The 19,741-nt window shown below is 36.6% G+C and overlaps 1 protein-coding gene across 11 annotated transcripts in view; it reads right to left on the bottom strand.

Moving 5' to 3' along the window:
* SLIT2 (slit guidance ligand 2) overlaps positions 1–19,741 on the bottom strand; it is a 264,849-nt gene that overhangs the window by 98,303 nt on the left and 146,805 nt on the right. For all 11 annotated transcript variants that reach the window (XM_065060633.1, XM_065060628.1, XM_065060636.1 and 8 more), the window contains exons 5-6: positions 12,605–12,676; positions 1,234–1,305 (exon numbers count right to left, since the gene is read on the bottom strand). In XM_065060633.1, coding sequence (XP_064916705.1) covers positions 1,234–1,305; positions 12,605–12,676 — 144 coding nt within the window. The remainder of the gene's footprint in view (positions 1–1,233; positions 1,306–12,604; positions 12,677–19,741) is intronic.

Here is a 19,741-nt window from a genome sequence, read left to right as displayed (position 1 = left end):
TCTAAAGATAAAAATCTCACAGAACATCAGGTTTACTGACAGACAACCAACAATTCATCAACTTCACAACTATCTGTAATACTGAATCTACAGTACATTTTACATGGCTTTATACCAGAAAGTTAACAATAGGCTTGTTATTCTATAATTACAATATTAAAGAAAAAAAAAGAAATCAAATTTAGCTGTAAGATTCATTCACTCGTAAGAAATACCACTATATCTAAATAATAAAAAAACTTTACCCCCAGCAGCTCACACATTCTTCAGTTTCTTGGACATACAGAGACTATATATTGCCAAAGAAGTTTATTTACTTCAGAAACTTAAAAGAAACAAACAAAAATCCAAAACCAACAAAAACCACTCCTCATCCCCCTCAAAGTGTTGTGATTTACCAAGTGTGATTCAAATGAACATGAAGTAACTCACTGATACACAGTCTCTCACTTAATGCAGAAAGCCCAGGAAAAATGTGACAGAGAAAATATTTCAGGAATGTGTCCTGTGCCTCAAACTATTTGGGAAGTGAGGCACTTTGCTCATTACAGTAACCATTGTTGGGTCAGAGGTCACTCATGATAATTTTGTTACCTTTAACCTCGTGGATGGCCACTTTGAGACAGTGAGAAAAAGTATGCAAAAGAGTATTGCAATATTAACCTTCAGTGGCAAAGATATTTTTTGACACACACATATATTTATACATATAATTTTTAAAATGTTTAAAAGAACCCAAACACTTAATGTGCACATGGTTAAACATCTTAACACATAACAGTATTGTTTGATAGAAAAGTGCCTCTTTGAAAACATCCAGATTGCCAAATACATATAGTATATTGTTCCTTAAACAGAGTTTAATTGATGTCTGAGTATACGACAAAGGCAATCCTGAAAACGTTGAGCACTTCAACAGTGATGGATAATTTACAAAATTAATTGGATTCATTAATACTGCCCACCCTTTCAAAAGAAAATATATTATTTTCTTACAGCATATGCCATCTGCCTTTTGTGTGTGTGTATTTAATGGCTGTCCTTCAGAGTAAACGAATACCTCTGCCTCTTCACATCATTTGACCATTGTATAGCACATTGCAGTGGATTATTTTAAGACATCTTTTCACTAGACAATCATGACACCAGGCTGCGGCTCGTAGATAAGCTTTTACATTAGTACTCCCCAGATACGGAGCTCTTGCTACAAGTAAGAGATACAGGAATACTTACAGCACTTCCAGGTCGCGCAGAGCTCTAAATGCCCCATCTTCAATACAGCTGATCTGGTTGTAATCCAGTTGCCTGTTAAACAGATTAGGAAGGTATTTGTAAGGGAGACGAGCGTTGGCAGCGTGAGGTGCCCAGAAAAGCCTCCCGAAGGGCCATCAGAGCGAGGCCATGCAACCCAAAATGCTTTTGCAAATCAGCTTGTATGCTCGAGACCGTCAGACGGCACGCTGGCCTGGATGCTGCCACAGAAATCCCTTTTTGTTCTCAACTGTCTGCGCAAAACAGCGGCGCTGGGAAAGCTCCAGTAAATAATAACTGCACCTTATATTAAATGCCAAAGGAATGCAATTTCATTACATCAAGAAAAGCTATCCATTAAAAGCTCTCAGCGTCATCTTGCTGAAACAATTTCATTAAGGTAAAGGACGGTAAATCACTTAATGTCACATGCATCCCCTCGGTGACCTAACAGAATCCATTTATCAGAGCAGCCCAGCTGCATGTTAATTCCACCCGCCACGGCAGGGACTGGCGAGAGAGACACCACTTTTAGGGGTCTCTCTGCGTGCATGCACGCCTGGACAAGGTGGGGGGTGCAGGGATGTTGGGGGGGGGATTTAGAATAATTACCTTCTAGAATATTTCTACATATAGAAATCATAGTGTTCAAGGTTTTTACATACTTGGTTATTTATCTCCTTTAATTCTGCTCGAAGTAAAACTAGTATTTCTGCTGCAACCTTCAGTATGTGGTTTTCTATGTACTTTATGCTCTCTGCAATTATATGCAGATGGGATGTTGTAATGGAGAACTTGAATTCTGGACATAAAACTCAGCTACCCATCCCATACATTATTAATCTCTAAGTATTAAGTTATGAAAAATTTACATTCATTTCTTTGAAGAATATTATTACCTTTTAAATTCAAAACATTGATACAGTACGCACTGCCCAATTTAAGAAGTGTGCTGAAATTAACAGCCAGGCAAATACAAAATCCCAGTTCCTCTGCTGATAAAAGCTTTCCCTATAAATACTGCCACATGTCTTACGCATTTCAGGGCACAACGTGCAAAGCAAAGATGATACAACCTCACTTTAAACAACCAGAAGATCTTCTTCAAGCTTGTAACTTGTCAGTGTCAGATAATATATATATAAGAGTAAATGTGTGTGAACAATACTAAGAAAATGAACAAAATACAAATGAACTCTGCCCTTCTGTCTTCAATTATGTATTAACTAGCAGCGCTAATGAGGCTTTTACTAAAGCATTTTCTGTGATTCTTCTGAATCTATGATAACATTTTATTTTATCAATAAATCATCACACCCACTGTTGAATGTAATGTACCAACTTCTATAAAGTTCTTCTAGTTTCACCCATATTTTTGATCTGAATTACTACTACACGGGAATAAAATATCATAACTGTAACAGTGTCTGTGTTTCTGTGTACTGAAAGCTAAATGCAAACTATCATTTCCTGAATATGATCTTTAATCATTTTGGTGCAATGTTACAGCACCAGTGCTGCAGTGTTGGAATATTTAAACCTACTTTCTCAGGCTCCTTCAATTTTTACTAATGAATTTCATTTAACAATCAAGTTAATAGCCTTTTTATTTTAAAGAGGTAAAATATATACACAGTACAATTCTCTAACCTCTTGAACAATTTATCAAAGCTATTTAAATTAGTACAATGGCATGAAATCTTACCCTTGACACAATACAAAAGAGAAATTGTTTCCAGACAAATTGGAAAAAATTTTTAATGTCATCAAATTTGCCTAATGCAGTCTGCAGGTTAATCTGTAAAAGGGTGAGCTGTATGTTTGCCCATATCTTATTATCCTTAGCTGTCAATGTATAAATCAGTGCTGACACAGCTTCTTCTAAATCATTCATATTATACACAAAGGAAAATCTTTGAACAGTAGAGAAAGCACTTGTGCAAATCTTGTCCTACACAAACTGAAAGGCAGATTTCTTCCCCTAGACTAGCAGTAGTTGTGGTGCATCTGAAAACTTCTGCACTTCTTCCTCTAGTGAGTCATCATTACCACTACCTTAGTGAAGGGTGAGTTGTTTTCATTTCAGTCTTCTTACCAGAAAGATTACTTTGTTTGCACTGAACTAACTACTTGGTTTCAGTTTAGCGGAAGGGAATTTTGAGGATGGGAAAAGAGAAATATTTCCCAGTTTTATGAATTATTGCCTTTGAAAGATACCACCTTGTTTATGATTTGGATGATCTTCCATCAGTTATGGCCATGATATAAAATGACCAGACACACACAACTGGCATGACATAATTTTTAAGCTATGAAAGGTTCCTGACATTGAAGAATGTGTGTCTGGTTTGAATAGTAATTTATGGTATTTGTGTTAAGGTAGAGATATCCACTGCATATATAATCCAAACAGGAAGTTAAACAATATTTCACAACCATTATATCACTAACTTATGATGTCCCTCTACTGGATATATTGAAGCAGTCTGAGGTTTTTTGGATAAGACTGGTTGCTGACTGCAAGTTGTGAGAATGCTACGACTTATGACCTAAGCAAGAATATTAGATAAAAGAAAGCACATCTCTCATTTTAAATTAGGCTTTATAACTTGTTTTTAGCATGATGACTTTGAAAACAACACATTAAAACCTACAATACTATAATTAAACTTTTCTCACCATTAAGTTATTGAGCATGCCAATAATCCAAACTCCATTTTAGAAAGCCCTTTTTTTTTGCCCCGAGAGCTTATTTTCAAATTATTAAAACATCCCGAGAACAGAAGCTGATTGGACATGGACTGGCAACTCGGACCCATCTTCACCCTTCCCCTCCCCCCAGTTTTTCCCTCAGCATCTTCCCCCCCCATTTCCAGGTTGGGTCTTCTTTAAGTGGGGTCTCTCCACCCTTTAGAAAAAGTTCTTTTATTCCTATACCCTTTCTGCTCCCCCTTCCACACAGCAGCTGATTACCTTAGGCAGCGCCACACCTGTGAAGCTCATCAAATGACGTACAACAGCTGTTACACTCAAAATCTTTCCCTTGTTGCAAAGACTTCATTAGGTTTTGCACCCCTATCGGCAGCATTACCTGGGTATTTCATATACTTACTAATCTACTCTTATTTAAAGTGTTAAAGTTTATGTGAGTTCAGGTATAAGAACTAGACAGAACTAAATAAAAAACATTCAACTAAGAAGAAAATGTTTGCTTTAAAATGTTTTTTATCTATTTCTTTTGCTGAGGCATCTTACACTGTAGAAACGTGTTGCTAACTTATATTTTCTTCCCTTTTAGCATATGTTGTCTACCAGATAATGGTAAACGAATATCTAAAAATATTATCCCACAAGAAGAGCATTTAATGACTAACAGAAGATGTTGCATACATTTGAAACCTACTGCCTGCATACTGAAAAAAAAAATGGTATCTAACTCTGACAGAAAACCTTCTTTACTCATTCTAAGAGGCTGCATTAAAATTTTGGACAATTCCATTCAGTCTGTCTGCTTTGCTCTCCTGTTCTTCACAGCTTGAAGATAAATTGTGGTCCCATCCAACAGGCACCACACAGCTTTACTTTCTCTTCCTTTGTTCAGAAACTATTACATTCTCTTAATTTATCAACTTAACAGTAAACATTGTTTAACAAGTCATCAGAAAAAGTTAGAAGCCTTTCTAGATCCCTACAGTAGCCTGCTCCCCAGTAAAACATTTAGAAAATGTTTCTAGTTTTAGTACATTGTATGCTCGATTTCGTATCAGTAAAATTTTTCTTTGGGAACAGAGTGTGCAATATTTATCACTGCAATATAATTTTTGGGAACAGTCACTGTTTTTAATGTCTCTTTGTATTTTTACAACAGAACTGAGTTATGTTTCCTGTTTCTCAATTCCCTTATCAATTTCAAGAGGAATCAATAATTTCAGAGGCATTAGTTGAGACAGATATAACAAAATCATATAAGAATTTATTTTAAGTTTTTTATCAAACTTCAGAGAACTGCTTGTTTCCTGTGTCCATTACTATTTATTGGATTATTCTTTCATTTGGAAGTCAAGTGCTTTTTCCCTACTTGATGTTTATTTTGCTAACGTAGTTCATTGTGGTTTTTGCTAAATTTTCACTGTAAAATATTTTGAATTAATACTTTTGTTTTTATCAGCACACATAATATAGCAAATGATTAACCTTTTTCTTTTATCCCAAAATTAAAAAGCAAGACTTACAAATACTTCCAAGCAAGGCATACTTACTGAATAAACTAGAAAAAATGAGAGAACAGATGTATAGTTCGCTGGCTCTCTATCCTCTTAAAATTATCTAGCACTCTACTTGGCTAAGCCCACAAGTATCTTCCAGGACCAAAATTAAAAAAAAAAAGTCAAAATTAAACTAGAAGATGCTATGGAAAGGAAGATGAACACGGAATGAACAATCTGTAAGTTATGGGACGCAAAGATACTATCACATTGGTGTGACTTCCCAGAAATAATGCAATTTCACAACTAGATGACAAACAGCATCAAGATCATTACAATGGGGAAGCAAATGTATTCCTGTTCTGTCCTTCTATACAGAAGACATATTAAGCACATATCCCAGGAAAGTTCTGTTAGAGTGGTTTATTTAAATATTAATTAGAAAAGCTCTATCTGTTGAACAATTTTTACTTAATTACTCTACATAGCAACAAACCTCCTTGCAAGTCTCCTTGGCATGATTACGCCATCTTCTTCAGTAAAGCAGAGGCAGTGTCACTTTCCGAAGTCATGCAGATACAAAGGGGCCTAAAGGCTGCTGAGAGTCCAATTAACTTTTTCATGACACTTGAACACTAAACAGGAGTATGAATTACTTTTCTTTAAAATTCAAATCTTCAAAGACCATTGCCATTATTCTTAGTACTTGACATAGACATATAAAATGTAAGGATAAGACTGAATCCAAGTCCTCCTACAGCAGAGTTTACTAACTCAGTTCAAATCAATCTACTTCAATTTGCTTTGTATTATCACAGAAAAATCTATGGGAAACTACATAAACCACAGCAACATTTGGTACTTTTTCTAGTAAAAGCATAGGCCACGTTTTTCTTTAGGGTAAACTCAGACTAAGTATCAGGAGTAGTCAGCATGGGTTCACCAAAGGGAAATCACGTTTGGCCAACGTGATAGCCTTCTATGACGGTATGACTGGCCGGTTACATGAGGGAAGAGCAGTGGACTTTGTCTACCTCGACTTCAGCAAGGCTTTTGACACCATCTCTCACAACATCCTCATAGGCAAGATCAGGAACTGTGGGCTGGATGAATGCACAGTGAGATGGATCATGAATTGGCTGGATGGCAAAGCTCAGAGGGTTGTGATCAATGGTGCAGAGTCTGGTCGGATGCCTGTAGTGAGTAGGGTTTCCCAGGGGTCAGTATTAGGTCCAGTCCTGCCCAACCTGTTCATGAATGACCTGGATGAAGAGACTGAGTGCACCCTCAGCAACTTTGCTGATGATACCAAACTGGGAGGAAGGGCAGACACACCAGAAGGCTGTGCTGCCATTCAGCGAGACCTGGCCAGGCTGGAGGACTGGGCAGAGAAGAACCTGATGAAATTCAACAAGGGTGAGGGTAGGGTCATGCACCTGGGGAAGAATAACCCCAGGCATCAGTACAGGTCAGGGGTGGACCTGCTGGAAAGCAGCATTGCAGAGAAGGACTTGAAAGTTCTGGTTGACAACAGGTTGACCATGACTCAACAATGTGCTCTTGTGGCCAAGAAGATGAATGGTATCCTGGGGTGCATTAGGGAAGGTGTGACCAGCAGGCTGAAGGAGGTTCTCCTCCCCCTCTACTCTGCCCTGGTGAGGTCACATCTGGAGTATTGTGTCCAGTTCTGGGCTTGCCAGTTTAAGAAGGACAAAGCATTACTGGACAGAGTTCAGCGGCAGGCTGTGAACATCTTAGGGCCTGGAACATCTTTCTTATGAGGAAAGACTGAAAGAGCTGGGTCTGTTCAGCCTGGAGAAGGCTGAGAGGGAACCTTACTTGTGTTTACAAATATCTCAAGGGTGAGTGTCCAGAGGATGGGACCAGACTCTCTTCAGTGGTGCCCAACAATAGAATGAGGGACAATGGCCACAGACTAATGCATAGAAGGTTCCATGTGAATATGTGGAGAAACTTTACTTCGAGGGTGACAGAGCACTGGAACAGGCTGCCCAGAAAAGTTGTGGAGTCTCCTTCTCTGGGGACACTCAAAACCCACCTGAACACATTACTGTGCGATCTGCTCTAGGTGAACCTGCTTTAGCAGGTGGGTTCGACTAGGTGATCTCCAGAGGTCCCTTCCAACCCCAGCCATTCTGTGATTCTTTGAACTAGAACATCTTGAGTAGGACTCTGTGGTTTTCATCTGCTAATAAAATTGATCTTAAAAAAATGTCCAATCATTGTCAATGAAGATTAATACAAAATTCAGTCATGCCTTTAGTGAAAATGCCAGTTTTAAATCTTTCACAATAGGCATAAAAGATGCATCTGGACAAAACAAAGTAAAATTAATGCTTTGGACAAAAGTTAGTGTAATGGGAAGGACTGAGAGCAGATGCGCATGCCTGCCTCTCCACTAAATTCCCTATTTTCCCAGGCAATTTAATCTGTGAAGCTAATACATGGCCCTGCAGTCTTTATCCTTGGGGTGACAGTTACAGTGTTCCCCACTTGCTGGGAAAAAAATGGAACCAAGTGAACACAAAGGCATCAAAGAACAGTGTAGTTAGGCCAGATTATGACCAGAAAAACAGGCCACAAGACATTTGCAGGAGATATGATGAAAAATTTCCTTCCTGTTTTGGTATTGATATTGCACATATTTAGAATCATGAGTCTGCCATGATGTTGGTGTATTCCCTTCCATCCTCTGCCAAATATCAATTACATAGCAGAAGAGAAAGTTTGAATCTTAGAAAATTTTATATACTTCAAACAGAAATGTCATAATATAATTTTATCAAAATCATCAGAGCAGGGACCAAAATCTTCTTCTCAGAAACTCAGCATAGCAATATTGCTCAGTGGTGTTTCATGTTTATTTGCTATTTAAGTCCAGTTACTTTTCTTCCTAGTAACCACATTCAAGATACAACCCATCCAAGTTTATAATCTGGGCAGCTAAAGCAATTTCTTACCATTTTAAATACAAATAAAATTCCCAGGTTTCACATCGAGTGTGAGTACTGTTTCACCATGGAGGATTATGAAACTATAATTAACATGTATATTTAAAAGTTTGTATTTAATTTCCAATTTATATGATAATTTCTGTTTATTTTTATAAAAAGAGTGGGTGCCACTGTGATCTCTGAAGAACTTAACTTCTCAGTGCATATTTTTCTCCCTGAAAAAGTAATAAGTAAGAAGTAACTTTCAGAACCATATTTCCAGAATTTGCACCCTAATTTCTGTCAATTGCCAGATCAGCAACTATACTAAAAGTGGATTATTCTTCAAAGTATTGCCCTTGAACAGGAAAATCAAGACTTTGAAACAGCACAGCAACTTTTTTTCCTACACTTGAACTGTGAAAATACTGGATAATGGGCTTCCAGTCTGGGGAATCTGCACAACATAAGCTTCCTTCATTTTTTGTCACTTCTGAAGAACTTATTACCAACAATTGGGCTGTACTGGTGAGAGTGAAAACACAATGCTTTTTATGGTATTTGTGAGACGGCGTCTGAGTTGTGCATCTGGTGTCAGCCTCCCCAGTAGAAGACAAACACTGACATGCTGGGCTGAGTCCAACCAGAGCTACGAAGGCTGGAGTAGGTGACATTCATGGAGAGTCTACAAGAACTGCATTTGTTCAGCCTTAAGATTAGAGAATGAATGGGGGATCTTACTGCTGCCTACAACTGCCTAAAGGGAGGATACAGACAGAGCCGGACTCGCAGTTGTAAGACAAAGGGCAAGAAAGAAGTTGGAAAACTGAAAATTCCAATTAGATATAAAGTAGATTTTTGGGGCCTGATGGTTTTTCAGGATTTTTTTATTGTTCTTTTCATTACGAGACTGTGGTAGGTTGCCCAGGTTGTCAATTCTCATAATGCCTTGCCATTTTGCTTTTATATTCTACAGATTCCATACTATGAACATTATTAAGAAATCATCCAGAAAGGAAATATCATGACCACACTTTAAGGAAACTAGGCAGCTTCTTCTGAGAAGCATCAAGAGAACTCTAGAGCTAACATCCTAGAAGAAAATAAAAAGATCATAGTGGAAGCAATTTTCTTCAGATAATCTGATCCCTTTGATCTATGAAGCCTAGAAGAACATAGAGTAAGATGTTTTCCAAAATATTTCAACTCCTGATTTGGATGGGGAAGTATTTAAGGTGATTGAGAGAACGGTGAGTCTCCATTCAGGAACATAAAAAATGTAATTAGGCGAAGTTCTGCGAGATTTCCTAGCTGCCTTTGAAACAGCTTAGAGCTACTGTAATGGTTGGTTATCAATCACTGCATTAAAAAAGTCTCTAAAATTTACATTGAAAGTGATGTAATTAATGTTATTACAAAAAGCAAATCTTGACTTTACAACATGTTCTAATACAGGTTTCTTTACTCTTTGTATCTCCACCTATCTCTCCAATAAGTTTGGTTAATATCTTTAACATAATGCTCAACTACTGGGCAATTTCAGAAGAAATGCCACAATCAGAATAAATATTGAATTCTGTTTATAATAGTTCTCTCTAAGTATATACAACTATTTGGTTCCTGGACCTTTGGTTAATCATCCAATAGACACTAAATTCCTTCACAGAATCGTTTACATTGGAAAAGATCTTTAAGGTCATGGAATCCAACCATAATCCTAACACAGCCAAATCCAACACTAAAGCATGTCCCTAAGCACTACATCTACATGTCTTTTAAATACCTCTGGGGATGGTGACTCAACCACTTCCCTAGGCAGCCTGTTCCAATGCCTGACAACCCTTTCAGTGATGAAATTTTTCTAATATCCAATCTAAACCTCCCCTGGTGCAATGTTACGGTGTTTGCTCTCATCCTATCACTTGTTACCTGGGAAAAGAGACTGAAAGCCACCTTGCTACAACCTCCTTTCAGGTAGTTCACTTCATAGTTTTCTTTGTTTGCAAAATGATGCTTTCTATCCCTATCACTTATCAATTGTGTCCTTAATTTTCTTGAACAATGAAATGAAAATTGTAAAATTCTTGCCATCACTCTCCTATTAAGTGTGATGTCCAAGGCTAGGGTTCAGATCTCCTTCTTGCCTAAGCTTCTGGAAAGGTACAATGGCCTGATCTCATTACATAAATGGTGTGCTAGAATCCACCGAATTCATCCTCACTCATCTTTCTGATACATCACACAATATAAGGTGCTCTTCCTTATAGGAGCATAGGTAGCATTTACAAGATGTAGAAATGTGTTTCTTAGTATTTTCAATTGTAGTGGGACTGTAAAAGTTTCAGATTAGGGTTTGGGTGTTTTGTTTGTTTTCCCTGGGACGATCAATAAAGGAAATATCTGTAGTGTTTATACTATCACAATAAACAGCTATGTGCCACAGAAAGGATTTGGGCTTTGTGGCAATGCTGTGGCATTTATGAATAGTTTTGTTAATTATCTCCTGAAGGAGAAAGGCTTTAAAGGTCAGCTCTACTGTTTTACGCAAATTTAGACATTATTCAGGATCCTTACCTTCAAAAAACACACCAAGAGACAAATATTACTTTAGCTAAAGATTAGCATCCTAATTCGGTTTCTGACTGGAGCTATCTCACAATATACTTATATTAGTATACTTACTACAATCTAAAATACTGTTCTGTCATTAAAAGATTCTCAACGATTCTGTTATTTTTATTATCAAAGTTCCTTTCTGTAGCTGCATTAATTTTCAAATGTAAAAGATCATGTAGAAAAATCTAGGCTTCTCTTTGTAGCCAAGCTTTTTTTAAACCAGGAACAATGATGGGATCAATTCTGAATAGAAACTCATAAAACTTCAAATAAACAAAGTAACAAAGCTACTTTGAACATAATAGGTTTTCCCCTGAGTTGTGGTAGGATTTCACTCTTGGGAAGAACCATATCATAAACGTGGTTAAAAAAAAAAACCTTCAAAATTCCTAAATATCATATCAAGTCGGTCAAACTCCTGGGCATTCTGCTAAATCTTTGAAAAAAACATCCACCTAACTAATTTATGTGTATGCTGCAGGCAGCAGAAGGAAGTGGAGTCCATCACAGGAAGGCAGAAATGCAAAGGGCTTCCTGTTCCCTCCTCTCTTCCTGGACATACGACATCACGTTGTCCCCTTTTCAATCACTGAACGCTCCATTTTCAAAGTAGTAGAACTAGAAAGTTCATCTTTCTTTTAACATTGGCAACTTAAACCATTAAAAAGTATTTCAATAGAAATTACATGAAAACCTCATGCAATGGCCTAATACTTCCCTGGTTTTATTGATGCCACATAAGATAACAATTATATTTTTTTCACAGCTACATCACACTGGCAGCTCTGTAATCTTTCTGGAACCTGCTAGTGTGTGCCCTCTGTCTTTGGTGGTTCCTTATAAGTGATCAGTCCTCAGCTTACAGCAGGGGTTATAGCTTTTAAGAGCTTGACCTTACGTTTCCTACAAGTTCATCACAGGATTCAGGTCATTCAGCTCTTTCAGTCCGCTAAACTGATCTACCACTCTAAACAGAAAGTCGAAATGTCACTGCTTTCTTTTATCTTGAAATTCACATATTTCCACATTCAGAAGCCATAAGAATTCAAAACGTGCCCATGAACTTCAGAGACACTATCTCCAGAAAAGTGAGTATCTATCTTTTCCAAAAGACTCATTTTACCACAGAAGAAAACTGCTTAAGAAAAATAGTCACACAAGTACAAAAATATATGCTAGCAGAACTAGATAATAGCATGATTTTTCTTTCTTTCTTTTATACAAGCCAACAAAAGGCAAACTCTTAGACCCAAGGCAAAATGTTTTTTTCCACATGAAACAACGAAAAATTTAAAATAGCCTGACATTCAAATATTAAACTCATACCATAAGCAAATAGTTATAACACCTTGCTGTATTCAAATGCATTTCGATGTTTTAGATTTCATACAGGGCAATTTTAGAATGCTTAGGTTATATTAAAGCATTCTGAGAAAACAAATGGTAACTATTGTTTTTATGCAGAGATTACTTTCGCACCTATAAAAGTACATAGGAAAAAGACATCTGGTAAAAAAAAGACATTGTATTGACAAAGCATTACCATCAGAATATATGCAAGAAGAAGGAAAATCTTACAGATTTTTTATGTCTACTGCTCCTCGAAATGCCTTTCTTGGTATTGCTTGAATCTGATTTTCACTCAGATCTCTAAAAACAAACAGACAAACAAATTAAATTAAACTTAAAATCTGCCATATATATTTCTTTGTGTGTATAACAAAAAGAACGTATAAGGAAGTAATTTCAGCCGTTACAGTTCAGTCAATGTTTCCAATGAAACTTATTGTATTACCTTAACTGATTTGTAATTGAAGAAAAAGAAGCAGCAATAATACTCAAATTAGTTTATCTGTGTTGCACTAAGTAGGTCCTTTACAAAACAGCAATACATATGCCAAACAAAAAGCAGAAGCATTATGAAGCATTATCTAATTTAACAATGAAGGCCAAACTGATTTAATTTTAAACAAATTGATTTTACTTTTCAACCCATTCCAAACCTCTGACATCAAACGTTTGATAGTACGTTCAGCTTTATGCAAGGAAAACTGAAAATAAGCAAAAAGAATGAGTAGTGAGCTGTTGAGAAACAACTCTCAAGCTGTGTAATGTCTGAGACGAACAGGTTTCTGAATTTTGTTTCAGAGTGACAAGCACCATAAATTTTAAAAGAAGGCATTGAATACCATCCTGCGGCAGATACCTAATGCTCTTCCCCAAAATCCCTGCCTGATCAGTTGTAGTAGGTTGTCCAAAATTAGTATATTTTCTAAAAGAGAAATATTAGTGTTGTTTGTGTTGTTTTTCTTGTTGTTGTTGTTGTTTTTGGTTGGTTTGTTGGTTTTTTTTTTTTCTATCAGTATGGGCAATCCCTTTTCTGAAATTCAGAAATATTTTTGGTCTTCGCAGTTCCATATTGGAAATGCAACCTAGAGAACTGAACTAAAGAAAACAGAAGATGACACAGCAAAGAAATCCCCAACACTGAAAAAAAACCAGAATCCAGGGTTTTTCACATATGCTAAACCCTATTAAAAAGTAATTCAGTGCTACAGGAGATAATCAGTAGTTTAAAGTCATTATTGCGTTATCTACCCTGTACGCAGGTTGAAGGTTTCAATTCACACCACAGTCTGCCCTTCAAAGGGACCTTTCTATCTTGTAGCCTCAAATTATGAAATCAGATCTTCTTTTGGAGGCCTTCAGAGATGCATATATCTATAGAAAACATATCCACCGGAACACATGAAATTACATGAAGAAGCTTGCTAGAGCACCTGAATAAAATTTAGAAACAAATCAGATGCACACAGGCTGTGCCTATACTAGAATTTTCAGTCAGTCTGCAGAGCAGAACTAGATTTCATTTTGGTGAAACAAAATCAGGACCTTCACTCCAGAAGCCCATGAAATGCACTCCCACCCCCAACAGGAGAAGTTGCACAGTGTCTTGCCTTTTACAGGCATCTTTTAGATGACCTCTTCAGAGACAGCTTTTAGGAGAAACATTGCAAAATGGTGCATAGAAATAACAGAACTAGCTCAGATGAAGCGAATAAGCAAGAATGATTTAGTTGATTAGACATAAACAGTCATGCTTTTGACAAATACTTTCCCTAAAAGACAATCAAGCATGAGCTCATGTTTCTGTATTAATAATAACTCCTGGAGATCTCTTTCAGATTTATGAATGGAAAGAAAATAATTTGAGGACTTTATAAAACCCCACACTGCCTGAGTCTTGCAAAATTTATATCAATATAATCCTTTTGAAAATAATTCTACATACATTGAGAGTAACTTTGTTTTACCCAATTCATTGGTAATTTATGGAAAATCACATTCTGTTTACTAAATCTTTCATAGTTCATGCACCTAACTGCACTGCAGTTCTGTGAAGTATATTTAAAGTATATTTAAAACTAGACCAAATTTTACTATTATTAACAGTGTGTGAAAAAAGAGAATCTGTGAGTTGTGATTTAATTTTCAATCCACCTAAGTAATCTCAAAATGGGATATGACTGCACTGCTCTGACAATAAATTCAATGGCAATGAACGAAAAAGCAGCCTTCAGCATTTGTTACGGTAACATGATTTAACAGTCTACTTCCTTCAAAAATTTCCATTAAAAGTATAAACAGTATCTATATTTACACTTCTGTTTAATTGAATAATATATTTTACCTATATAAAAATTTGGCATAAAGTGGTTAAGTTAGCAGTAGTGATTTGTATAATGATCAATGATTAGTTTATAATACAGATATATGTATATATATTTTAACTACTGCCATACTCATAAATATATACTGCAGGAGGTAATGGGTAATGGTGCATTATGTTTTTTATGACAGTTAATAAGAATACCATCATTCACCTTTTTATATAATTAAAGAAGTGGAAGATGAACAAGACTGAGACAATAAGTAAATTATCTTTTTAAGATCTAATAAAAATATCAATGGTCAAAATCTTTCTTTCCTTGACAAAATGTAAATCTTTGCACAAATGCAAAAATGCAGAAGTAACAGCTATTGAGTCAGGTTCCTCAAGAAACAATACGCTGAGATTGTATGTGTGCATATGTATGCCTGTGTGTATACATGTGCAAAAGACAGCAGACTAACTAATCAAGACAACAGACTAACTAATCACACACTAGATTTACCTCTGGGTGCACACACTCAACATCATTTCCATGTACCACAGGCTCAGGTAGATTAAAGTAGAGTGTTCCCTGTTGAAATGTAAACTTGCTTGATTGAAAAGGTTCTCAGTCTTCCTGCGCGAGGCACTGTCTAAAGCATCTCTCTACACATGGAGAAGTAAGTAAGGTCGGCAAATGTTGTTTTCCAAGATAATTTTTTTTGCAATGCATCTGCTGGTTTGCAACACTTCTGGAATTTTTTTACGTAACGGAAGTGTAAGTTATTAATCCATTTCTCCATTGCAAAATTCTAACACATACAAAACCCGTGATTTTCAACACATAGTTTATGCCTACTTGTAGCAGGAAAGTTTTTAGTAATAATTTATTGATCATTTCAAATTTTCATCTGCTCTGTCTAAAAAGGTTTCCTTATAAAAACCTTAAGGGGCTTAAACAAATATTCAACTTCTTCTTGAACAAATTACACCTACATTCCACACTGCAGATCTAGGATTCAGTAAGAAGTTGATGTGCGGTCTTTTTTAATGAAATTTTAACTCATTTCACTGCGATTTTTAGATTGCTCACAAAAAAGAAGGTCACAAGCAGCACAGGGTGCACTGTGACTTTCTAGGGAAATGGGGCAAAACTCTATTTTGTAGATAAAACCAGACAATTCTGCAAGTCACCACGTTACACTGGTTTGACTTTGCAGCTTATATTTTGCAGTGAAGAAAGGTGCAAATCTCATTTTCCATCTGATCATCATTGTTTTACTGTAATAATAAGTGTATGAACTTAACCTCCCATTTCAAAAAGGCAGCAGTTAAATACTGAGTATTAAGTAAGACGGCACTTGGCACCTCTAAAATGAAAAAAAGGTCTAAGCATTCCAATAAAATTTAAGCCATTAAACAACAGAACATCCCACTTTTACAAGAATAAACTTCTATTTCCAAAAGAGGCATGAACCTGTCTTCACATTTGAAACCAGCAATGTGACCAAGATACTTTCATTGGATAAATGCAGGAGTAGTTTACATTTACACAGTCCTGAAATTACATTCAGCCCTTTGAAGGCCACCGTGAGGCTGACGTGGCCCCCGGCGAAAATGAGTCTGACACCCCTGCTCTACAGTAAGATGTTTTGATTAATCTTTACGCAGATTCTAGTTGTTCTTTCAACTAAATTGTTCTTGACTCTATCATATAATTCCTAGAGAAATATATTCCAAATTATTAAGTCTGAAATGGAATATACCTTAGACATTGACCTTTCAAGAAAATTCCTTAGTAGAACTTGGTGGGCTGTAATTCATCTCATTCACTGGCTGGCAGAGCACCTTCAATGCACCTACCCACTTATTCATTATAAAACCCGTGCTCAGGACCAGCACTGCCATGTATAACTTCAGTCTCTTTTAGTTTGAGATGTCCTCAAGCCAAAAAGGTGGCACACTGATATTTGGGTTAAATAGATTTTCAAACAAAAAAACACCTGGGCAAGTTAGGTTGGCAGTAGCTCAAAGAGGCTCTTCTCAGAGAAGGCCTGGGTAAGCACCTCTGCTGTGCTAGATGGCAACTGCACTGCCCCGTTTGTAGTGGTTTGTTTCAGATATGTTTAAGGTGAGTATACATCATTCTTCTGACTTGTAATATTCTGACTGAAATGGCATTTTCTCAAAACCACAAAAAAGAAAAGCAAATTGTTTTATCCAACCCAGCTGAATCCTGCCCTAAACGAAGATACACAGAGGGGAACGCGCAAAGATTTCTGAATTCTTGGTCCACCTATAGTGATTCTTTAAAAAAACATGCACATATTTCTTTTCCCCATAGGATGTCAGGTGTGTGTTTCTAAATTGGAGACTAAATATGTTCTTTTTATTTTTAAATTAATGTAGTCTATCAAATTATTCAAATTCAGCAATAAAACCAGAGAAATACTACAGGGTCTCTAAGATTTGTGATCAAGTAAATCCTGGAATTATTGTGCTTACATAAAAAAATAATTTTAAACAAACCAGGTCAAAGCAATTTACAAGCACTGTATACTGATAATCACACACGCCTCAGCTTTTGAACTGATTTCCAAAGATTAAGGATTTAATTCTGATACTTTCATTTACACTACAGTAGAACTTGTCTGATTTCAAATCATGCCTCAAAAAATGTTGATTTCTGTATTTCAAAAACCAATGCAATAGGAAAAATATAATAATAAATAAAAACAAAATCTCCCCTCCCATCATCCCCCTAAAAATCAGCTCCCCACCCCAAATACATTAGTAGTCATAATGCATCATGTTTTGTAGAAATAGCAAAAAGACCTTGCCAAAATCTTGCTATTACTGAATTCTTCTGAAGAGCAGGATGGAAATGGTACATTTCTGTTTAACATATATACTGGTTAGTAGATAGAAGTATCAGGAAAAAAAAAAGAAACAACCCAGAATCCTGTTAACATTTGAAATTCATACCACTAGAATGTAATAACCTATTCCCACAGAAAACCTCAAAAACTTATATAGGCTGTTGCTTTTCTTTCTGAGGATAAAGCCCTCAGATAACCTGATATTAATGAGCCTGATAGAGTGCTTCAGCTCTTAAAAAATGCAGACAGTACTGCATTGCAGCTATTTTATTACCATGTACGGTTCCCAGTTGAATATCCCATTTACCCTTAAAAAAGAGTGCTAAATTTTTAATTATATAAATTGAAACACCACATATAATATCTATATCATATGCTGTTAAGGTTGTATCACAGTTTTCTTGTGTGGCTAAAACCATTGTTCATTCTGAAACAATAAATCTTTTGAAGATGGCAAACCTGCTTGTAAATTTAATTACTTGTAATTTTATTTTCCTCTATGGTTTAACCTCCCTCTGTGTCTGACCAGTGATATCATAAATCTATACTGCCATTCTCTACTTTGTAAAATACTGAGTACTGGGAATGAGTAATGTGCCCTGATTTTTTAAGGAAAAGGCAGAAATACTAGGTCAAACTAAGTAATGAATACATACCATTTTATTAACACCAGTTCACAAAAACAGCTCAGAAGGTGGCTATTCTATGACCAGCATTCTTAATAATTATTTAAATATATCTGACACAAATAAAGTAAGCCTTGTTTAGTAGTTTTCTCTTACTGGAAAACAATACTTATAACATTAGCATATTCTGCATGAAATCGCCCATGTCCATACAGGGTGGCAAACTATCATAGATAATGAGATTATGCGACATTTGAATAAATAAACTCATGAGAATTTCTTTAAATTCTTTTTCTGAAAATCAAATATATGAATATAGATGTGGGGATTTTCACTTGGAATAGAAAAGTACTTAAAAAGAAGAAAAAAAAAACCCACAAAAAAATACAAACAAAAAAATAAACTATTTTAGAACAGTTCAACTGGAAAGGACCTACAATGATCATCTCATCAAACCGGATGATTTCGGTGGAACAATAACAGCTTAGTAACAGCTTATTTTTATAAACCTAAGTATCAATTAGATATTTATCCAAAAACAATAAAACTAACTAAACAATTAATTTATTAATATCAAATGGTTCTCTCCTTTTCAGGTATTTTCAATATTATTTACTTTTTCATTAGTACTGTTCAGTGTTCCTACAACATACCTGTATTTGAGTAGAACCATATAATCATAGAATGCCCCAAGTTGGAAGGGACCCACAAGGATCATCGAGTCCAACTCCTGTCCCTACATATGACAACCCCACAGTTCACACCATGTGTCTGAGGGTGTTGTCCAGTCTCTTCTTGAACACTGTCAGGCTTGGGGCCGTGACACCTCCCTGGGGAGCCTGTTCCAGTGCTCCACCACCCTCTGGGTGAAGAACCTTTTCCTAATGTCCAACCTGAACCTACCCTGGCACATCTTCCTGCCATTCCCTCGGGTTCTGTTGTTGGTCACTAAAGAGAAGAGTTTGGCTCCTGCCCCTCCTACTCCCCTTGTGAGCAAGCTGTAGACCATGATGAGGTCTCCTCTTAGTCTCCTCTTCTCCAAGCTGAACAAATCAAGTGACTCTAGCCATTCCTCATATGAGTTCCTCTCCAAATCCTTCACCAACTTCGTAGCCCTCAAATACCTTAAAAAACACCTTAAAACGTACAGAAATTTAGGTGGCAGGGAGAAGACAGACATTACTTGTTGATTGAGAAGCTCTTTTCAGAGAGAGGCTGTGAATGTGAAGCGGCACATGCTACTCACTGGACTCTGGACTACATTCCGTTGCATGACCCGAGTCACTCCTCTAGCCACAGTCACCTTAATAAGGCATGTCATTTAAAACCTTGGAACTATTGCAGAGGAAGACTGAGGTTTGCAAGAGCTATTATGTATTCTTCTGGTTTTGATGTTAGGGAAAGCTAAGTACTCTGCCTCACTGGGAGGCACTGCAGACAGTAGTGGTAAAACCTGAGCTCCCATAGGGCAAGAACATGCTGCAACATGACAGCGTAAGAGAAGTGAGCCACGTCCCCAAATTTCAACTATGTCTTTGTATGTCTTGAGAGAAGGATA

Source organism: Columba livia, chromosome 4, assembly GCF_036013475.1.
Source record: "Columba livia isolate bColLiv1 breed racing homer chromosome 4, bColLiv1.pat.W.v2, whole genome shotgun sequence".
NCBI lineage: Eukaryota > Metazoa > Chordata > Aves > Columbiformes > Columbidae > Columba > Columba livia.
Note: the sequence above shows the minus strand (reverse complement) of the source record. Positions and strands in the feature narration are given on the sequence as shown.